This window comes from Strongylocentrotus purpuratus, unplaced genomic scaffold, assembly GCF_000002235.5.
Source record: "Strongylocentrotus purpuratus isolate Spur 01 unplaced genomic scaffold, Spur_5.0 spur5_scaffold_6, whole genome shotgun sequence".
NCBI classification, from domain to species: Eukaryota; Metazoa; Echinodermata; class Echinoidea; order Camarodonta; family Strongylocentrotidae; genus Strongylocentrotus; species Strongylocentrotus purpuratus.
The window spans coordinates 60,235,081-60,256,617 of record NW_022145612.1 but is presented as its reverse complement, the minus strand read 5'-3'; the positions used below and the strand labels follow the sequence as shown (position 1 = coordinate 60,256,617).

Genomic DNA, 21,537 nt, shown 5'->3' with positions numbered 1-21,537 from the left:
ACACACATACATGAAAACGAGAACAAAAGAACAGAACAAAAGAACAGAACAAAAAACAAAGAACATATTAAAACTTACTATCATGCACGATCAGAGTATATAAAACAAATGTCAAAAATTGGCCGATACTATTGATACTGATTATTATACTTGTTTAACAGAAATTGTTTATATTTGATTTTTTGATTTTTTAAATGTTGAAATGTTTCGAACTTTACAACGAGAAATACAACAACTTTGGTTTTAGCTGTGTTGCCTTGAAGAAACCATTTTAACAACAATCAGATACCAGATCAAGAGCAAGTTGAAGATCACTTTCAGTTTACACAAGAACTATTGTATCGTCTGCATACAGTAATGTCAATATTTGTTGACAGGGCTAGATATAAGTCTCGCACTTTCATTTCCTATCCTAATGAATACACACACACACACACACACACACACCCACACACATACGTGTATAGTATACATATATTGAATTGAAAAGATAGAAGATTAACAATTCTAATCAATTTTTGTATTTATTCTACAATTAAGCCTAAAGCATGATTTTTATTTAGGATCAATTTACTAGTCATCTTCTTTCTCATCAAATATACCTTTCATCAAAATCGATAGTGTTTCGTTGATATGATATCCGAATGCTTTGTAATCAAACGAATAGTAGGCCGATATTCTTTTAAGAAAACTGAGGGATATTTCTGAATATTCTCTGATCAATGCGTTAGAAGCGTGTGACTCATGCACTGGGGGGAATGATATCAGGTTATCTACCCCAAGCCACTTGAGAACAAAGGGTCCTTCGACTGCCAGGTTCTCATAGTGACCAATGAAGTCGTAGTGGATTTGACAAGGGTTTGACACCACGTGAAGGGGAAGCCAATGGTCATTGAGTTCACCCATGTAGATATTGCTTCCGATGTCCGTAATATATTGAATATATTCTGACAAGGTGATATTCATCCACGGTTTGATTATTTCATCTTTATATCTTTCTACATGGTTATATCCTCGGTACCTTTTCACGATTGACTCTCCGATAAATTGTTCCCAAATCCTCTGGTTTCCTTTAAAATTCCTTAACTTACTAAGGTAGCCAGACAACATTCGGGTAATTGGCTCTCGAACAAATAAGACTTTCCTGTAATTCTGTAGGCGATAGTAAATTTCAGTATGATTGTCGCCGAAATTCCTCAAAGTGTTTATTTTTGCTAAATCGTTTTTATGTTTCCTATGTAGCTTTCCAATGATACCCTTCCACGTGGTACATCCGACCTTTGGAATGAAACCGAAGAGGACCTTATACTTGTCATCAACCAGGAGATGCCCCACGCTCTTAAAGACACTGCCTTCAGTATGGTCTAGATCGATTTGGCGGGACATATTAGCAGCTGTGCATGCCTCTTCGATTAGTGCCCGTCGTCGTTTCTGTTCGACCATCATGTTTGCGTAATCGGTGGCTTCCTCAAACGACCTCGGCTCGGGTGGATTGAAGACGATGTTTTTCTGGAAATAAGCAACAATAGATGACAGTCTTGTTTTGAGCTCATAAAAATTAGGACCAGCTAAATTGGAGAGCAAGACATTTATGTCATTATGCCTTAATTTTCTTATGCATCCAAGTATACCACACATAAATGATGAAGGGTCTGGATTCGGTGAAAATGAGTCTTTCCTACTGCATCTTTATAGGTGATTCAGAACCAAGTAGCTTTGCAAGCTGCACTAAAAAGAAATGTCTGACATATCTGTTTTCCCTATAATTGTATTGTAATCCTTTTAGATTCATGTTTTTGTAATATGATATGTATAAAAAAAAAAACAGAACGTAAGGTGACTATGGCAAGTTCATGATGAGTTCTATTTGTGAAAACATAATTGAGAAAATCATTCGTAACATAACTGGCCTAGCTGCGATGACTAGTAGTAAGACATTTTTAGCCGTTTGACAAGAGTTTTTTAAAAACAACAATTTCATACAGTTAAATGCAGATGTTGTTATGAAAAAGCTTGATGTGATCTTAAACACACTACAAGAACTTTAAACCGACGGGGATGGTAAAAAGTGACACTCAATTGCATGACCTCAAGACAAAGGTATCACTAGGGAGATCGAATGTGACACGTACAAGTGACGTCGATGATGATTATTGAAATAATAAAACTAAAGATAATACATGTAATAATAGAAACAACAATAATAACAACAATAATAATAAGAGTAAGAATAATAATGACATTAATAAAAAAAAATAGAACATATGCAAATTATATACCTCTGGAAAATATATACAAAACTGTTCCTGCTTCAGAAATAGATAATGTTTAGTAACGATAGGGTATTTCAGCTGCTGAGTTTGAAAAGGTACGGTAAGCTCCAGATGATCGGTCGAAAATTACTCTCTGATAAAAAGCCTCTCAGTATTTTGACAAGACAAGGTGTCCCTGATTAGACACGAAGGAATAGCTTTGAAAAGGACAAAGTATGGATGCGTCTGGTTGAAATTTATCTCAACATCTTATTATATTCGAGAATTTACAACTGAGAAATATCAGTCCAAAGAGGGGTAAAAAGTAAAAGGTTTTTTTTTTAATCAACCGACCGACCGACCCAGGTGCTGGCACCAGAGGGCAATAGTATTTTGTTTGTATTTAGGCCCTATACCATGGCAACTTGAAAATTGAAAGGAAGAATGCATTCGGCAGGTTGAATCCCTTCTGAAACAGCCCTTAATTAAGGTGCCGTGATCTAGTGCATACGTCATCGGACTGTGGATCACATGGTTTGTAGTTTGAATCACGCCGCGGCCCTAATGTCCTTTTGCCACTGACCAGATGAGGCACGGGCTCCGGACGGCATTTAAAGCGCGTATTTACGTGCAGTATTCGAAGTTTTTTTTTAGACCTATGTTATAAAAGATAAATATTCATGATGGTATACCGTACCGTATTTGCTATGATATACGTACATATATTAAATTCTCTATTTTCTCTCATTCAAGGCTAAACACGCATTGCAAATAATCATGCAATCCTCCTCACGAACATATTTACCAACGACTTAACTCAAATGTCAATTGGCGAACAGTGATCCATGTACTCTTTACCTGTCCTTTAACCCAGAATTTGGGGCAAATCGAGGTTGGTTTTCCCTTCATAATGTTTAGATATAAAACCAGTTTTTGCGTGACACAGATCACTACAATTTGATTTCGTTATCGAATTCTGTAAGACAAACATTCCTTTTTATACATTATGTACATGCATATACACGGGGTGTCCAAAAAGTGCATGGAGGGTTAAACAACCATCCACATTAAAAGAATTTGGGTGTGATGTCGTTGAAGTTATTCAAACTTGTATTTCCCCCCAAAATAAGAGAATGATGAAATGTTATTAGTTCAACTTATTCATATTTAAAGCATTATGGCGTGAACAATGTACTGTAGAAAACAGCTTAGCATTGTTTAAAAGGAACATAACTATTATTCATTATCAGAAGATCTATGAACATTGCTTAACATGTCCTCTAAGTTTCTCCACATATTTTCATTTTATTTGATATGACCATTATGCTACTAAAGGGGTAAAGGGGTAAGATAAGTTTTTTTTTTAACCTTCAGCCCAGTTTTTTAATTTTTAATTTTTACACTTGAAACAAAATGAGGGGGGGGGGTTCCTCAGATACCCACACATAAAAAAGTTTGAGGGGGGGGTTAACCCCCAAAACCACCCCCCCCCCCCCCCCTGTGTACGCGCCTGTTGATCACTCTAAAATGCACAAAGTGAGATTAATTGTACCATGAGCCATCAATCTATAAACTGGTCTGTCGTAGCATAACCGTTAATGTTAATTTACCTTTACGCTGGAACGTATCTTTGTACTCGGCTGAAAGACATCACCTGGCAAAGAATGATAGGAGCAAAACAGTTATTGAGAGGAAAACTAACTATTAAAATAACATAATTAAAAAGCAAGGATAACGGGAATAAACCTTTGAATTTCAGTTAAAAAAAAATAGAACTATTGATTATATTTTCTCGGCCGAGTTCCGTAATGTCGCATCCATATACAAACGAACTGGGTACGAGGTCTCTTGTAATCGGCATGATTAGTGTTTGGGTTTGTAGATCTCTAGGCTAGTCGTGAAGTCTATTTTACCACCACGTACGCCATATAATAATTCCACGTTCACACCCTATGCTTTAGCAACTTTAACCTCTGATATAGTGTGCTATTAATCAACACAATAAGAGGAAAATGAACGATATTTAAGGGCGCATGTCAAAAGGTCTATGAAAATAGACTTCACACTTTTGAGATGGCATGCCTCAGGAGAATCATGGGTGTTATCAGATTTGACAGGCTAAGAAACACACACATACGAACTCAACTTGACATGGAAGAAACCATCATCGACATGCAGGCGCGCCGGAAGCAGTTTGGGAGGGGGGGAGGCAAACATTCCAGGGGGCTCACCTTCCAGGGGCAGTGACGTAATAAAAAAAAAAAACGTTCGGAAGGGGGGGGGGGGGGAGACGAAAAATCTACATCACCACCAGTCTTACAAGTTACGTGCATGTCCCGCGGAACGTTTTTCAAAGTGGAGTATTAACGATCAGGTAGAGCGTAAATTGGCGTGGGGTCCAGGGCATGAGCATCGGCAGGGGGTCAAGGGGCTTGCCCACGGAAGCTCAGCTTTTTTTAGGCATTTACTTACGGTTAAATTAGCATCCAGGGGCCGCCTTAGGGCCCTTGGTGGGGTCCAGGGGGCAAAGCCCCCGGAAGCTCAGGGGTTTTAGGTATTTAATTACGGTCAGATGAGCTTCCAGGGGCCCGCCTTAGGGACCTTGGTGGGGTCCAGGGGGCAGAAGCCCCGGAAGCTCAGGGGTTTTAGGTATTCAATAATGGTCAGATGAGCATTCCGGGGCCCGCCTTAGGGACCTTGGTGGGGTCCAGGGGGCAGAAGCCCCGGAAGCTCAGGGGTTTTAGGTATTTAATAAGGGTCGGATGAGCATCCAGGGGCCCGCCTTAGAGCCCTTTGTGGGGTCCAGGGGGCAGAGCACCCGGAAGCTTAGGGGTTTTAGGCATTTAATTACGATCACATAAGTATCCAGGGCCCGCCTTAGGGCCCTTGTTGGGGTCAAGGGGCATAACTTCCGGAAGCTCGGGGTTTTTTTTTCCTCTCGGTTTTCGCCCGGTGCCCTTAATAGAGTGCCAGGAGAGGCCGGAACGTTTACTTTGAAAAAAATTGGAGTGTTCAAAGCAGGCCTCGCGCCTGAACAGCAGAGCATGGAATATGTCGACAGGGTTGTCCCAAAAAGACTGAGATACTTTGGACATATCAACCGAATGAATCCAAAAAGATACCCCCACATCCTTCTCAACGGAAATGTAAATGGCAAACACCCAAGGGGAAGACCAGCTAAGAGATAGACAGACTGCATCAAGGCGGACTGCAACAACAGACAAGTTGACTCCCTGACTAAAGCCACTAGGCTAACCGAAGATAGGAAGGTGTGGCAAGCCGTTGTGAAACAGAAGCCATCATACATCCCAGTGATGGTGAGGAGGGCTTAAGTCAAGTAAGTCATGTCAACATTCTAGATTCGGCTTCAACCATATATTTTTATCTCAACCTGAGGGGGAAATTAGTTTTTTTAAAGATCTTTTAGCCTTTTTTAAAGATTTACCTTGTATTTCCCCACGATCCTTCTTTAAAAAAAACACTTGAAGTATTGACCTATATGAATTTCAATCATGAACATTTTGTGGGCAGCATCTCTCTTCATTACATTACAAATAGAAAGAACATCCTTCATTAACTCAATTTATATTGGTTGAATTTTTAAAAATCAGAATACTGCTCTTTCTGCAAGTAGATACACATCGTGTCAATCATTATTACAACTGTCATTAATATGAAGTATGAGCCTTCAAAATGAAGCACAGCCCAAACTAAACAACAATTTTGCATATAGACCATAAAATGATTAATGTTGGATTAATAGGAGAGACTCAATGCCCATAATAAATTGTTATACAAGCATGTATAGTGAGTGAGACAGTACATGACTGTAATTACACATACAAAAGTGTGTTAACCTTCTTTTTGTTTTGCTTAACGAGGGGGGGGGGGGGTAATGAGCACAATTTTTGTTTGTTTTACTCAACACCCCCCCCCCCCCCTCCCTCCCAACCGCTCCTTGAACAACAGGGGTGTGGTCGTTTTCGTTTATTTATTAAAAAAGGTGTTTTGTACTTCTTTTTCTGGTCAGGGGTGGGCGCCCGTGCCCCCTTGCTCCCCTGAATCCGCCACTGGTATTAGGAGAGAGTCAGTGGCCATAATAAACTGTTTATGGAAGCATATACATGTATTTTTGTGAGACAGTGCAAGTCATTACACATACAAACGTGTGTTTAACATCAACATCAAATTCTATAGAACTTTGTAGGAATTATGAATATGTCATGTATGTCCTATTATGCAAGGAAACCCGTTTACATGCTAGACTTCACTGTCAGACACTATTGAGTGACTGACTGGCTTTTTCTTCTTTGGTAATAACATACATGAAATGAGCTGTAAAGGGTACATGAGCATTTTTCTACATCAATAACCCACTTCTTGTAATGGACAAAATAAAACTGATTGAATCTTTGTGCAGCATAAAACGTGAGACCATTCGGTTCAATGGTCTGAAAATCAGACTATTACTTACTGGCTCTATAGCTCTTAAGTCAATTCGACAACTAATAATCATTATTTTCCCACTTTAAGACATTTGCAAGCCTCCCTTTTTTTAGGGAAGTTCTAAATTAGTATTATCTTTCAAATGCCGTTGGAATTTAACCTTTTCATTTTTTGGCCTGCAAATGGGACTAGACACCTTTAAGGGATAGTCGAGTTCTTGTTTCAGACCGCAAATGCCTTCAAAGGGCATGGTTATTGCTCTTATTCTCCTTTATGACATTTCTAGTACTCTTTTAGGACCTAAAATTGCTATGAAGTTAATTTAATTTAGACCCCAAAATATGTGAAATTAAGCCAATACGATCATACCAATTCAGCTCCTCTTTCAAACAAATATGGTGACCGTTGATTAATTAATTTATAATATAAACAAACGGGGTAGAAATTTAAATATATTCCAATCGTGTCGATATGCATACTCAATTTCTGTGGTCAAATTCCCCAACGCAATTAACATTGACAAATTGCAAATCAAATTACTCGTCTGGTCATAAGGATTCCAAAAATGTATAAATGGGGGCGCAATGGTAAAAAAGGTCAACGAACTTTTGACTGGTGGTCAAATTCACAGGCACAGTTAACATTGTCCGATTTTAATGATTTTATTCAACTATTCAATTTTCAAAAGTAAAAGCGCTTACCTTGACCATGAACATTCATAATGGCTGCCAAAAGGGCTACCGAAAGACTTGAATCAGGAACCTTGGCCAACAATATAACACAGTTATTTCTAAAGTGGAGATTATATGCACACTTTAAGTCGATTTTTAAGTTGTAGGACGCATTTCCCCAGTGGACTCATCTCGCCGTGATATACGCGGCGACATGCGTCAGACCCAAGACACATACATAGCCGAAGACGGACGCGTTCCGCCAACCAATTTTCGGCATTCTGTGTCTTAGGACACAGAACGCCACTCTGGCCCATGACACCGGACCGTGCCTAGGAGAGAAATTATGAATGCCTTTTGCGCTCAAAATCAATCCATAATTTAAATATGTCTTTGTGACATTTCGTACCCATTTATCATGTGGTGGATGATTTCTTATTTCTTATCTTAGTAACTCTTGTAATTGGTCTTAATTGAATCAGCCCTTTATTTTTAGCTCGGGATCCTCGACGGGCGAGTGCCGGGTTGTTCAACATTGTGTCCAAATAAACAACAATGGTTGGCATGAAACATTTCCATGCATGCATTTCAACATGTACCTGTGATTTCTCGTGCCCATTAATCATGACAGTGGTGATCTCTGATTTTAGTAATCTCTTGTAACTGGTCTTGAATGAATCCGCCCTCTATTTTAGCTCGGGATCCTCGACGGGCGCGTGCAGGGTTGCTGAACTTGTTTCCAAGTTAAAAATGGTTGGGCAGGGTAGCCACCGATGGAGATCCTGTCTAAGGCCCCTTGAAGTCATCCGTGACACTGCACGTCTTTTGTTTTCCCTACCGTAATCCCCTTAATTGCTCTCTGAGACCATACAGCTCCCTTAATGTGGCTCTAAGTCTTCCCGTTCCAGGCCCACAGCCCAGGCCAACGAGCACGGCGGCTTATGCGTTGCCGGCCCGTACTTTGGGGTGAAAAGTGGTGATGAATATATTGACAACTTTTAACCCTCGTCCAACAAATGCGCAAATATATTACACAATTTCATTTAGTTCTTTAGGGAGATAGGCCTTTGGACTACCTTCCTAGCTATATACAAATTTCGGAAATTTTTCGGAAAATGTCAATAATTAGATGAGAAAGTCATGATGATAAAAAGCTTATACATTCGCTCCAAACTCTCGATTACCTTGGTCATTTTTGCTGGTTTTGTCTTCAGTAGAGCAGGGAGGTGAGACTTTAAAGTAGAGCTATCCGAGCACGAAAAAAAAACATTTGATAACCAATAGAAAGTTACATTGGTCATATGTCGGGAATTCTGTGTTTTATAAGTATGTTATAGCTAAATACATCTTCACTGAAAACGACCTAATTTTTGCTTTGCCACGCATGTCTTCAAAGCTCGATGCCTGCATATTAATACGACCGAGTGAATAGAGAACTTCGGGAAGCAGAAGGCGTTGCGTAACATTTCGTAATATTTGGAATACCAGAGGGGAACTGTTCATTGGTAAGGACAGCTGTTGAAAGATATTATGGCTGGAGAGGGTTACATTTCTTTTTGTTAAGCCAAGTTAATCTTGAATATCTTTTCCTCGGGAATTTTTTTGGAGACGGTATCTCCACTCATTACAGCTTCCTGGTAGCCACCTTGCATGCGCCCGCCGACATTTCCATGCATTTCAATATGTACTTGGGAGTTGGTCTTTAGTTATTACTTTGTATAATCTTCCTCCAAGCAGCAGCAGTGCAGTTGCCCTTCCAATAACTTTTTAAACCTTTTTTTATATGCCATGTACTTTCTCCCTCTTTATTCTCTCTCCTAAATCTCTGTTATCTTCCTGTATTTCATCTCTTTTTCTCCCCTCTCTCTCTCCTTTTATTTCAATTACTTTCCTTTCTTTTTCCCCTTCTTTATTCCATTTCTCTCGCTAGTCTTTCAGTCTCTTCCTACTTGTTTGAAGGAGAGTGAGGCCGGCTTGGAGGTGGTGGGGGGGGGGGTCGATTTTTGAGTTACTTTACCCCGGGGCTTCATTCTCCTTTAATTCCCCTCATTCTATATTCGTCTCTATTTCTTCCTTTTTGTCTTCTTCCCTATATCCTTATGTTCTCTGTAATTTGTATTATAAGTAGGCTATGTATTATTTATTTATTCATACTTGTTATGCATTTGATATTTTGGTATGATTGTATTTATATTATAAATTTTGTATAAGTTGTGTAATTTTATGTATGATCACCTGGAAGGAAAGTTTCTCCTTTCTTTGGAAGAAGACAATAAATTCTATTCTATTCTATTCTATTCTTTTCTATTATGCCCTCACGTTGTCCACACATGGTAGGAATACTCCGTAGCGAGCGGAGATGGTGCGCATTGTGTGCATGACTTAATCCGATGGTAGGCCAGGATGATAAGCAAATAATTACCGTTGGTGCAGGTGATGGGACAAACTATCACTTCGAGGCGATCTGGATGTAGCTATCTATCCGAAGCGAAGCTGAGGAAAGATAGCGTATACATTCAGATCGCCAAGGAAGTGATAGTTTGCCATCGCCTGAAACCAAAAGGTGATTATTTGCTTTATATTCCACATTGGAAACATTTCATTTCTTCCGTCATTTTAGAGCAACAAGTCATCAATTAACAGCTAGCAAGCAGTGTACAATACGTACAGTACATGCACTGGTTACGTACGTATACGCATACGCAACGTATACAATCTTCAGTGAAAGTGCGTTGCACTGCATGTATAGATAGTACAACCAGGGATGTGTAGTACACAGTGTAACGAAATTATCTTCTCCCATCAATAATGGGTGAACACCCGGGGTGAACAACTATTTTCAATCACGTGATTTACTTTTGACCAAGCGTAGAGCAAGATTTATAGTATGTGGAATATAATATATAATAACAACATTATGTAAAGCGCTTAAAGACTCTATTTCGTATTAAGCCATACCTACATCTACAATTATCATTACCTGGTAAAATATTCAGTGTACTTTGAGATGTTAAGATTATAGCCATGCAGAATGCACATAAGAGTGCAATTGTCAGGGTGCCGCCCGTCGAAGTAGGTAATTTGCATCCATCCAACATCGTAAGCCTGGTCAGAGAAAAAAGGAAAAGGAAATTCAGTATATAACTAGAAATGCAATCGTGTCAGAACGATATGCGTGCAATGACGCCATGTTTTTACGTGTCAAACGAAAGAGCATCTTTCGGACTAGTTATGCAGTGTATGAAATAGCATTTAAAATGGCCCTCTTGACAGATTTTAAAAATTCGGCTTCGAGATGCTCTGCATTTGGTCACTTAGAATGTGCCTGTAAAATTTCAAGAAATAAAGATCGTTCTGGGGGCCAAAAGCGTGAACCCGATTTGCCCCATAGACAATGCGTGTAATGCATGGGCGAAAAACGTACAGGATCTGTATTATGACCGGACTTAATTTTTTTTCTCTCTCTCTTTATGTCTCTTTATGGGCCGTATTTGATATCATGGGAAGAGAATTTCATGGTTGTTATTGTTCACCATTCTCTTTTTTTCTATGATAATCCTATCGAAACACGTGATGTAAAATAGATTTATAGTACAAAATGGCGTCTTAAATAGCCCCCTTGTCCAATTTCAAAAATCCGGCTTTGAGGTGCCCTGCGTATTGCAACTTGGAATGTCACTGCAAAGTTTCAAGGAAAAAAAAGGATGTTTAAGGGGTGAAAAGCAGTCCGGAAAAATGACGTCATGGCCGATAAGTGTTATAATCGGGCGGAAACTCGGCGGAATTCGTATAGTGACCCTTGTTCAAATGCGATTTACTCACAATTTTCTGTGTGATCATATACCATACTTGGTATCATTCGAAAGGGCACTTCATTGCGGTCAGTTTGACACTATTGTCATCTGCGCGCAACATACTGCACGCATCAAACGCGCCATTACGTATTGCATAGTAAATTCATCATTTTTTAAGATAACTTTGCGACGAGGGCATTACAATTTACTAAACTTGGCAGACAGTTGTCACGTATATGGATACATGTGTCTTTCAAGTTTCATAGGTATAAAGATCGCCATTTTAGAGCAAGTTGAAGTTATTTCGGAATTTTCTTGAAAATGGCGAATTTGGAGGGCAATTTTCTCAAATTTGGTCAGTGATAGGGTATATAATTTTGTATATGGCTGGAAAGGCAATATCTTCAAGTTTTTAAATCAAAAAAAGGGTACGGGTCTGCCAAGCCATAATGGAGATACGGCCAAGAAAGAATTAAAGCCGATTCCCAGAATTTTAGAGGGAGCTATTTATGTTTTGCAAAGCCATTGGAGCGTGACATTTGACATGGCTATGTGCAATTATGAGATAAAGATACTGTGAGATTTAAATACAAAACGGAATTTATATGAGAAAGTTATGGCAGTTTCAGATTATTTAGGGGTCAATTTTTCAAGAATTTGAGAGATTTTTGACGGAGTCGGTTTCAGATTTGAATGTTGAGTACGAGGATTGCATTTTGAAGGGCAGGTTATGCGTCGCAGATTAAGGAACATCTCTTAGACTATCTAGAGGAATTTGTTAGAAGGTTGTAGGATCTATAGGGAAGTTGAGATAGGAAGGAAGAGAGAAAGGCCTTAAAATGGACCAGAAACGGACAAAATGGCGCATGGACGGTTATGCATGAGTGATTTCGAGAATCAAAGAATGTAGTGACTTTAATGAGATGTTAGAGACTATGCCTATGAAATTTGAAAGGAAAAGGACATGAGGAAAGCACCTAACAAGACAAGACATATTATTATTATTACGTGCAAAACGAATGGGATTTCGGACGATAAGAAGAACTAAGAATATTAATAAGAAGAATGTGAACGAAAACAAGGCAATGACGAAGGTCGTCATTGCAAAAAGAACATTTATAATGCGCACGTATCCGCCCCATTGGATACTCAAGGCACCTTCACAAATTTGGAAATTATTACCCTGGCTTTAGCTGTGTGCTGCCACTACCGCGCTCTAGCGTTTCAAGGAATTCATTCTTGCCAGGTAAATGGACATCATCTTTGCTACGATAACGTCATCATCAACGTCGTTATCATTATCATCGTCATTATCTATCAAAAGTTCTCTCAGTTTGAATTATCTTGTTGAACTTGAACTTAACTTTCACGATAGTAACTGTTGCCTTGTGCGTCACTCATTGAAATATGCGAACATGACAATGGCATATTACATAATCCGAACACCATTTATATCGGACATACAATAGGGTATTGAAATAGCTGTAAGTTGATTTTTCGAAATAGTTGCGACCGTCTTAAAGGTCCACTCTAACCCATCTAACATAGCCTTTTAAACATGAATAAACCTCTGCTTATTAATATTCCAGCCTCTGATTTTTTAGAAAATCTCTAAATTGACAAAAAAAATGATAATAACCATCCCCTTTTCACGGATCTCACGCTAGCTGGGCTATGCCCTTCGAAAAAAGGTAATACGGTCACGTGGCTTTTTTATGGGCGTGGAACTTTAGGTGGAACGTTTTCGCTAAACCCCCACCGTTACCCCAGTGATTTTCAGTGAAATGATTACGATTCCATTTCATTTCTTTTCAATTCAATTCAATTAAATCATAACAGAATGTAATATCATTTAATTCATACTAACCTATATTTCTCGATCAGACAGAACAAAATGAGCGCATACCTTTTCACTGTCTTGTATTTACAAGCTGTTAGTATCCAATGAGCCAGTTCGTAAATAGTTTCGAAACGCATGCCCTAAAATATCCACAGATCTTTTACACAATGGATACGTTCCATTTGTGCATTTTAGAATAATCACTGCTGAAGTGATGTAGGTGCTTTATAAATACCTTTTGTTCGCCTCTTGAGTAGAATACTTCCACCTGGGTATCAGATAATGTACTGTCGGTGCATAAATGAATACTAATCACATATTACTTTCGTGAGCACGATACCTGTATTCGTCTCGATGGGTTTTACAATTTGGGAACGAAATACCTTTATCTGCCCATGCGCAGATAGTATTTGCGAACTGGCTTATTAGTACGTTCTGGTTAAATGCTTTTTATTTGGAATAACATTCGATGCAACAGCTGGGGCAGCTTCTATCAGCAAAAGAGAAGGGGTTGAAGTTAGCAAACAGAATGCAGCATACGCCAAGAACACGACCTATTACACAAAATGATAACAGAAATCGGAGTTTGGATGATTTTTAGTTTTGCGCACAAGACCAATAAGCATATACGCTTATTGTTATCTACAGTGAGTCCCATAAATGTACGAAACCCCAACACAAACGGTTATTGTGAAGAACAAACAAACTATGAGCTGTAAAACGCTTTCATCTGTGTTTATTTTAGAGGCCAATCTCAGATGTTTTACCCCCTCCCCTCCCCATTTCCACCTATTCGTTTTCGAAGGTACACGCATTCACACACATTTGCCGTGGTCTTTTTATTGTACATGAAATGTATTCGACTATTTAACATTTTCTGGCCTGCATGTCTGGTTTTTCTTTGTCAATACAGACACACACACACACACAATTGATTAATAATTGTGGCGATGTGATTGCGACATATATTGGTATGTAATCTTTCGTTTTGCTTTTGTTGTTGCTGATATCTTTACTTTGAATACCTATGCAAGTAAGGACCTTTGTTTAAATGATCACACAAATTGCTCTCTCGGACTGCCAGGCCAAGTTTTAACTGCTTTGTATTTGTTCAACTATTATATGCTTAGTGCACACAGAACGTAATTAAATTATTGTCGATGTAATGAAACCAGTCTACAATTACTTTATCTTTTAATTAGTTTTTCGTCTTTTAATAGTCCGTCGCGACTGGCGACCATCTCAGTGGGCGTGGCACGCGGTTCACGAAAAACGACATTAGGAACTTTTAGATTTGCACGTCGACTTTGTGGACTGCTACGTGTGACATCCTTTTAAAGCACTGAAAGTGCCTTAAAAGGACTTTACAGTTCCTTAAAAGGGCGTCACACGTAGCAGTCCACTATATGTCGACGTGCAAATCTAAAAGTCCCTAATGATATGATTTGTTGATCAGCGGCCCTCGCTCGCTGCACTGTTTACTGTGCCGGTTGTCAAGGACGGACCAATAATAAGCGAGTTCGTAATTAGCCACTTGAGTCGTATGACGTCATCGTGCCATAAGTCACATGAACATAATCTCCAAAGCTTACTCGCCCGTTTACTCGCACGCTCTGCGTAATGTACATAGGGCTACGTGAACAATCGTGCGTTCGTCCTTCACTGTTTAGTTTTACCGACTGTTCGCCGTGCTTTCTATCTTTTTATTCATCGAAAAAATCCTACAAGAGTTGTTGAAATGGATTGGGGAGGCTTCTTCGATAGATGATATACGTTTGTGGACCATCAAATCATCAAATTTCTCATAGAGGGGGACTCGGATCACGAGGAAAAAAGCAAATTCTCGTCTGAAAGTTATGTATACAGATATCAAAGTTGTATGGATCTAAGAACTAAAAGCAAGACGTATACTCTGTTTTGTGTATTCAATGTTTATTTGACTATGCTAACCCTACATGGTACAGTAACATAAATAAGTCAGATCAAAAGAAGTTGACAATTATACAGAACAAAATGGTGAGATTCATCAACTATTCTGGTCCAAGAACTCGTGTTGGCTACAGCGAACTTTCTAAAGCTGGTTTTCTTGAAGTCGACCAAAGATCAAAACAACTCGTATTGCATCACGTGCATATAATACATCATACAAGGTCGGATCATTATATTCGATCCAACTTCGATCTTGTTACTGACTTACATGATTGTAATACAAGAAATAGCCGATTCAACTTAAATTAACTTACCAAAAAGAGTAGGTAGTATTGGAAATTCGTTTTTAATTATTACATTGCCATAAAACATTGGAATTCCCTTTCAAATGATATAATTATTCTCTTTTCAAAACTTTCAGAAATGTTGTCTAAGTCAAACAAAATGATCATCAATCTCACAAACTCGATAATAGTTTCTTATCATTACTAAAAGTGATAACAATATTGTCATCATGAAATTATCTCTTCCCATTTCTTATATTTCCGCCCATAATATCACATAACATAGACAAAGACCATTATCTTTTTACACAATGCTTACAAGACTTGTGAATAGTGCAGCTAACAGTTTAGAAATACACATTTTATGAAGAACAGGAATATACCACAATTGAATAATACAAGTTTCTTTCTGACCTTTTTAGGAAGACAATAAAGATAGCTGATGAATGGGATGCGTGGCAAAACAATGCGAGGAGCAACTCCTGGTATCCCACCTGGTGTTGTTAAATTTAGTTGTTGGGTGAGGCCACTCTCGCAGGTGGGGGTACCTAATCCGCCGAGCAGGCTACTTTTGGGTTATGTGACCATAGCAGGTAGACAAGAATTTTGAATTCGATCAGTTCGTCGTCACTGGATGCCTAATTTATTGTGCTAGTGGTGGTGGCAGAACCCATATATTTGCGATCCAGTCAGTTGATGTCACTCTCGACCTACTGTCCTCCAGACTATTTTCGTGATTTTATCAAATGTAAAGCATAAATCTTTGTTTAGTGCCATATTACAAATTATTTCATTTACCTGTTATGAATAATTGTTTTTCAATAGTCAGAATATGAAGATATGACAAACATTTGGGCTTGTCACTATGAACATGACGGACAAAGAAAGCGGACAAAATAAAAAGTTCCTCATTCTACCCTTAACAATTGCTATGGTAGACAAAGGAACATCCCTCACTGCTATTATGTAAAAATGTGTAGAACAGGTGAATATGCATGTGACACCTGTTCTACAAATGTTTACATAATAGCAGTGAAGGGATGTTCCTTTGTCTACCATAGCAATTGTTGAGGGTAGAATGAGGAACTGTATATTTTGTCCGCTTTCTTTGTCCGTCATATTCACAGTCACGGAAGCTTAAAAGTGCCACCGAGATGACGAGATAATTCCTCGTCTTCTCGACTTTTTTTGGTCCGAGAAGGCGAGAAGGTGTGATCCGGCATCTCGTCTTTTCGGCCTTTTTTAGTCCAAGAAGGCGAGAAGGCGAGATTCCAAATCTTCTTCTCGACTTCTTGGGTACGAGAAGGTGAAAAGGCGAGATTCCAAATCTCATCTTCTCGACTTCTCGGGTACGAGAAGGTGAGAAGGCGAGATACCAAATCTCGTCTTCTCGACTTCTCGGGTACGAAAAGGTGAAAAGGCGAGATTCCAAATCTCGTCTTCTCGACTTCTCGGGTACGAGAAGGTGAGAAGGCGAGATTCCAAATCTCGTCTTCTCGACTTCTTAGGTACAAGAAGGTGAGAAGGCGAGATTCCAAATCTTGTCTTCTCGACTTCTTGAGTACGAAAAGGCGAGAACGGGAAGGAAAAGGGACACGTATCATTGTTAAAAGGGTAATTATCAGAGGTAAAAAGGGGCACTTATGAGAATAAAAAAGGGGCACTAATAATAAAGGGAAATGTTCATTTGTTGAAAGAAAAGGGGAACCGATCCGGGGCATTTATCGCGAGGTGGAGCGGGGATTTATGAGAAGCCTGGCTCTTATTAAAAAGAAAAAGAGGCACATGTTAAAATAAACGGGGCAATTATCAGAGATAAAAAGGGGTAAATATGAGGAGGGGATGGGGCACTTATAAGAAGGAAAAAGAGGACTTATTAGGAAGGAAATAGTGCAAATTTCAAAATAAAAGGGGCAGTTATTGAAGATGAAAAGAGCACTTATCAGGAGGAAAAGAGGCACTTGTCAACGTAAAACGAGTACCTCTCAGAATTTAATGGGGTCATTTACCAGAGATGGAAAAGGGCTATGAGAATGAAAAGGGACTGTTTTCATAGATGAAAAGGGGCATTTATGAGGAAGGGAAGGGGCTCTTTTTTTTAAATGGGGCACGTATTAGAATGGAAAGGGGGCACATGTGAAAATACAAGGTGCGCTTATTCGAGTTAAAAAGGGGTAGTTATTAAAAGGAGAAGGAGCACTTCTTACAAAGAAAAAGGGGCACTTGTCAAAGTAAAAGGGGCTCCTCTCAAATTTGAATAGGACAATTATCAGAGGTGAAGGGGGCACTTATCAAAAGTGAAAAGGGGCACTTCTCGTATCTGAAAAAGGGCACTGTGCCAAATTGCTCCCGGGAGCGCCGCCTCTGCCCCCCTTGTCCTCTACACTCAACACTGTCTACGTATACTGTTTTTTTATCTTGAAGTTCGCGACTAGTAATGCTGATTTATTGTAATGATTCCTGACACGACATTCTGTAGCTGTAGCCTGGGCTGTGCATGCCCTCCGCATATTAATGCAATCACGAAAAATTGCAATATATAAATTTTTCGAAGAAATTTTTTGATGCCACTGGTGCGCGAGAAAATGGTGGGTATTGACCATTTGTTTTAATGGTCAATAACACCTTTTGTTTTCAGTCCAGCCAATCTAACCGTACTGAATACTCATTACCGGAGAGTGCTCGCTACTAAGAATAGTCAGAGTTTATATGTTGTACTGTGCCGTTACCATGCAAGTTAGGAAGAGCAGTTATAAATTACTGTCAATCTCATATCAAATACAATGACAACATGTTTGGGCACTTTTGGTCGGCAAGTCAACGTTGGCTGAACATTGCTCTTTAGCATGGCAGAAACCCCGGGGAGCGGGTGAATATCAAATGCATTGCACGATAATCGGTCTTTTAATAATTACTCATTTACATGGCCTATTAAAGTTAAAAATGCGTGTGATAATATTTTTTCTTCAAAAATTGAACAAACGTCAAATGAGAAACTGGAAAGCGCTTCCAAAACTTCAATCAACAACAACAAAACAACAAAAACAACAACAACATTTGTAACGCTGGGTCAATGTACAAGACACGCATGGGTCCGATCCCCCCTCCCAAGAAGAATACAAACGCGCACCACATGTCGCATTTAATACAAGAAGTCTATGTTTTGTGTTTGCTTGGCTAGCATGCTAATGTATATGGGTATATTCATTTCATTTAACTTATGTAGTCGGGTAAACAAGGTCATTTAGTTTGCACTCTCATTTAATCTAATTGCATGTCGTTACGCTAACTGCACTCGGGAATATCATATTGACACTCCGTTGGTGTACAATAATTATCCCAAGTTATCCATTATGGATGATTTTTGTATAGGTTTCCTGTGTAGGCTGATACCTTTATTAAAAAAATAGACTGTCTATTCTGCACATTTTGTGAATTATTTTCATTCATTTGGAGAAATATATCAACATTTTGTTCTAAATACTGTTACTACTACCACTACAACTTACTATTACTACTACAATACTACTACTACTACTACTACTACTACTACTACTACTACTACTACTACTACAACCACTACTACTACTACTACTACTACTACTACTACTACTACTATACTACTACTACAACCACTACTACTACTACTACTACTACTACTATACTACTACTACAACCACTACTACTACTACTACTATACTACTACTACTACTATACTACTACTACAACCACTACTACTACTACTACTACTACTACTACTACTACTACTACTACTACTACTACTACAACCACTACTACTACTACTACTACTACTACTACTACTATACTACTACTACAACCACTACTACTACTACTACTACTACTACTACTACTATACTACTACTACTACTACTACTACTACTACTACTACTATACTACTACTACAACCACTACTACTACTACTACTACTACTACTACTACTATACTACTACTACAACCACTACTACTACTACTACTACTACTACTATACTACTACTACAACTACTACTACTACTACTACTACTACTACTACTACTACTATACTACTACTACAACCACTACTACTACTACTACTACTACTACTACTACTACTACTACTACTATACTACTACTACAACCACTACTACTACTACTACTACTATACTGCTACCATTACCACTACTACTAGGCCTACTACTGCTGCTGCTACTACTACTACTATTACTGCTACTACTACTACTATTACTACTATACTACTACTACTACCACTACTACTACTACTGCTGCTACTGCTGCTGCTGCTGCTACTACTACTACTAATACTACTACTGCTACTGCTGCTGCTGCTACCACTTCTACTACTACTACTACTACTACTACTACTACTACTACTACTACTACTACTACTACTACTACTACCACTACTACTACTACTGCTGCTACTACTACTATAATGTTAACCGGATGAACACTCAACTCTCTACTTCTCGTAGGTTTGATACAGGGATCACAGGGCCTTGTAAGGCAATGCATTGTATATGATGAAATGGAACTAGCGTTTAGTATGGTCGTCTTCCAGATGGCATACATCAATAGTCGATACCAAGTTTTTTTTGTTAAGACGCCAGAGGAACACTGTAATGTTAACTTGATCGATTTCTGGGATAATCAAATGGTTCCACTTCTTATTTGCATCCCCCCTATGGAAACAACTATTCAACAACAAAAACAGATGAAATGGGCACGGGGATATCCACCTTACCAATTATAAATGTGTATCCAAGCGCTTAAATATACATATATTTTGCCCGGCTCTGCACCCTGTACCCTACGGTTTCTAATACTAAAGATGAATCGATGTGCCGACTATCAAATATATTATGTCTGAAGTATTACCCAGAAAAAAGAAAAAAACTTAACCAAAAAAAAAAAAAAAAATCAATATACGACGATTCGAAAAAGGAAGCGATCAAACGTTTTTTTGTTGTAAATTCGTCATTTGGTTCAGCTCCAAAGAACCAGTATGGCCTATTAACATTTGATGTCAAATGATATTTTATATATATATATATATATATATATATATATATATATATATATATATATATAATAATGGAGGCTTCTTGTAAAGCGCTCTTGTCCGTTACACCTCTTGCGCTCTATGTATGAGTATTCCATGGATAGATATATTCAATATTAATAACAAGCGAAAGTAGTTCGTTACGCTGTGCGCCGGGAAAAAAAATCTCATTAATTTTAATACAATTGATACAATTAGGGTCTATTCGATTCAGCTCTAAAGAATCACGTGACGTCAAATGAGAGATTAAAAATAAACACTAAATGTCATTTCTAGTCTAGACACACATACTTTTTTAGTACAGGCCTCCTTAGGGTGTATTCTCGTATTGATGACTCTATTTTTAGTTTGAATTTGATTTTATTTTACAAAAGTGTAAAGGCGATATATGTCAGCGTTAATTTTTAAGTGAGAATACCTATTGGCTCTAGGGGGCCTACTGTAATATACCACTGGCGTATTCAGTATTATGGTTTCGCCGTTTTGAGCCCAGAACAAATCGATGCAGAGTGAAGTGGGAGTATAGAACGCAGCGGGACTGCCCACGTTTCACATCCATTTTTCATGGAGGATTCCACCCCCCCCCCCCCCCCGTCGTTCATCAATTTCTCTAGCTGCACTCCAAGTGATTGAAAGCCTACATCAGTTTCATTGATAAAGATCTATGGGTTCGTGACTAGAGAGACTACACAAAGCTGTAACTCTGTTACGTGAGGTGGAGAATACACTCGAGTTACCATCCTGCGTGTTGGTTGATTTATGCATGATCTGTGTGCTAGCTGGGATGACATAAATACCCTTCTCATGACACCAACCATAGCACAGGAATATCAGTCTACGATAGGCCTACTGTCAGAATTAATTTTAGTGGTAAGTTCAAGATATTTTTTCCTATTTGTTTATTTTAGATGGTTTATGCGTGTGGAACGTAGGGCCTAGCTCTAGTATATAGAAATTGACACCAAAAACTTGTTGATGTTAGTGATTGATATTTTGAAGGTGAAAAAATTAAAGTATTTTTGTATAGATGCAACATAATTAAGACAGTATTGAGCAAAACGATTTTATTTTAGAGACACAGAATCAACTTTCGCACATTGCAAGATTAGGTTCATTTATTTAAACACAATTGAATGAATTTGCCGTAATCTATTGAGAAAAATATTTTACGCTGTTCATTATTTTAGTTTTATCTTTATTTTTAATAATAATTATTTTAAAACTTTTTTTGTTCTATTTTCTTG

The 21,537-nt window shown here is 38.5% G+C and overlaps 1 protein-coding gene across 2 annotated transcripts; it reads right to left on the bottom strand.

Annotated features, from left to right (window-relative positions):
- LOC115919422 (carbohydrate sulfotransferase 14-like) lies at positions 1–13,592 on the bottom strand. Of its 2 annotated transcripts, none has more exons than XM_030973159.1 (4): positions 13,239–13,592; positions 10,350–10,474; positions 3,863–3,906; positions 1–1,509 (listed from the first exon to the last, which is right to left on the bottom strand). In XM_030973159.1, exons 2-4 carry the CDS (start codon positions 10,465–10,467, stop codon positions 574–576), a joined length of 1,098 nt encoding a protein of 365 aa, XP_030829019.1. In that variant the 5' UTR covers positions 10,468–10,474; positions 13,239–13,592; the 3' UTR covers positions 1–573. The 2 variants fall into 2 exon arrangements, with proteins under 2 accessions (XP_030829019.1, XP_030829018.1); XM_030973158.1 differs by lacking the exon at positions 13,239–13,592 and adding an exon at positions 13,031–13,230.
- Positions 13,593–21,537: the final 7,945 nt, after the last annotated feature.

Excerpts from the sequence above, each read along its gene's own strand:
- LOC115919422 (XM_030973158.1), bottom strand. The coding sequence starts at position 13,140 with ATGCGTTTCGAAACTATTTACGAACTGGCTCATTGGATACTAACAGCT. Across the intron at positions 3,907-10,349 it reads TACACTGAATATTTTACCAG|GTGATGTCTTTCAGCCGAGT; the intron begins GTAATGATAATT and ends ATTCTTTGCCAG. Across the intron at positions 1,510-3,862 it reads AGATACGTTCCAGCGTAAAG|AAAAACATCGTCTTCAATCC; the intron begins GTAAATTAACAT and ends GCTTATTTCCAG.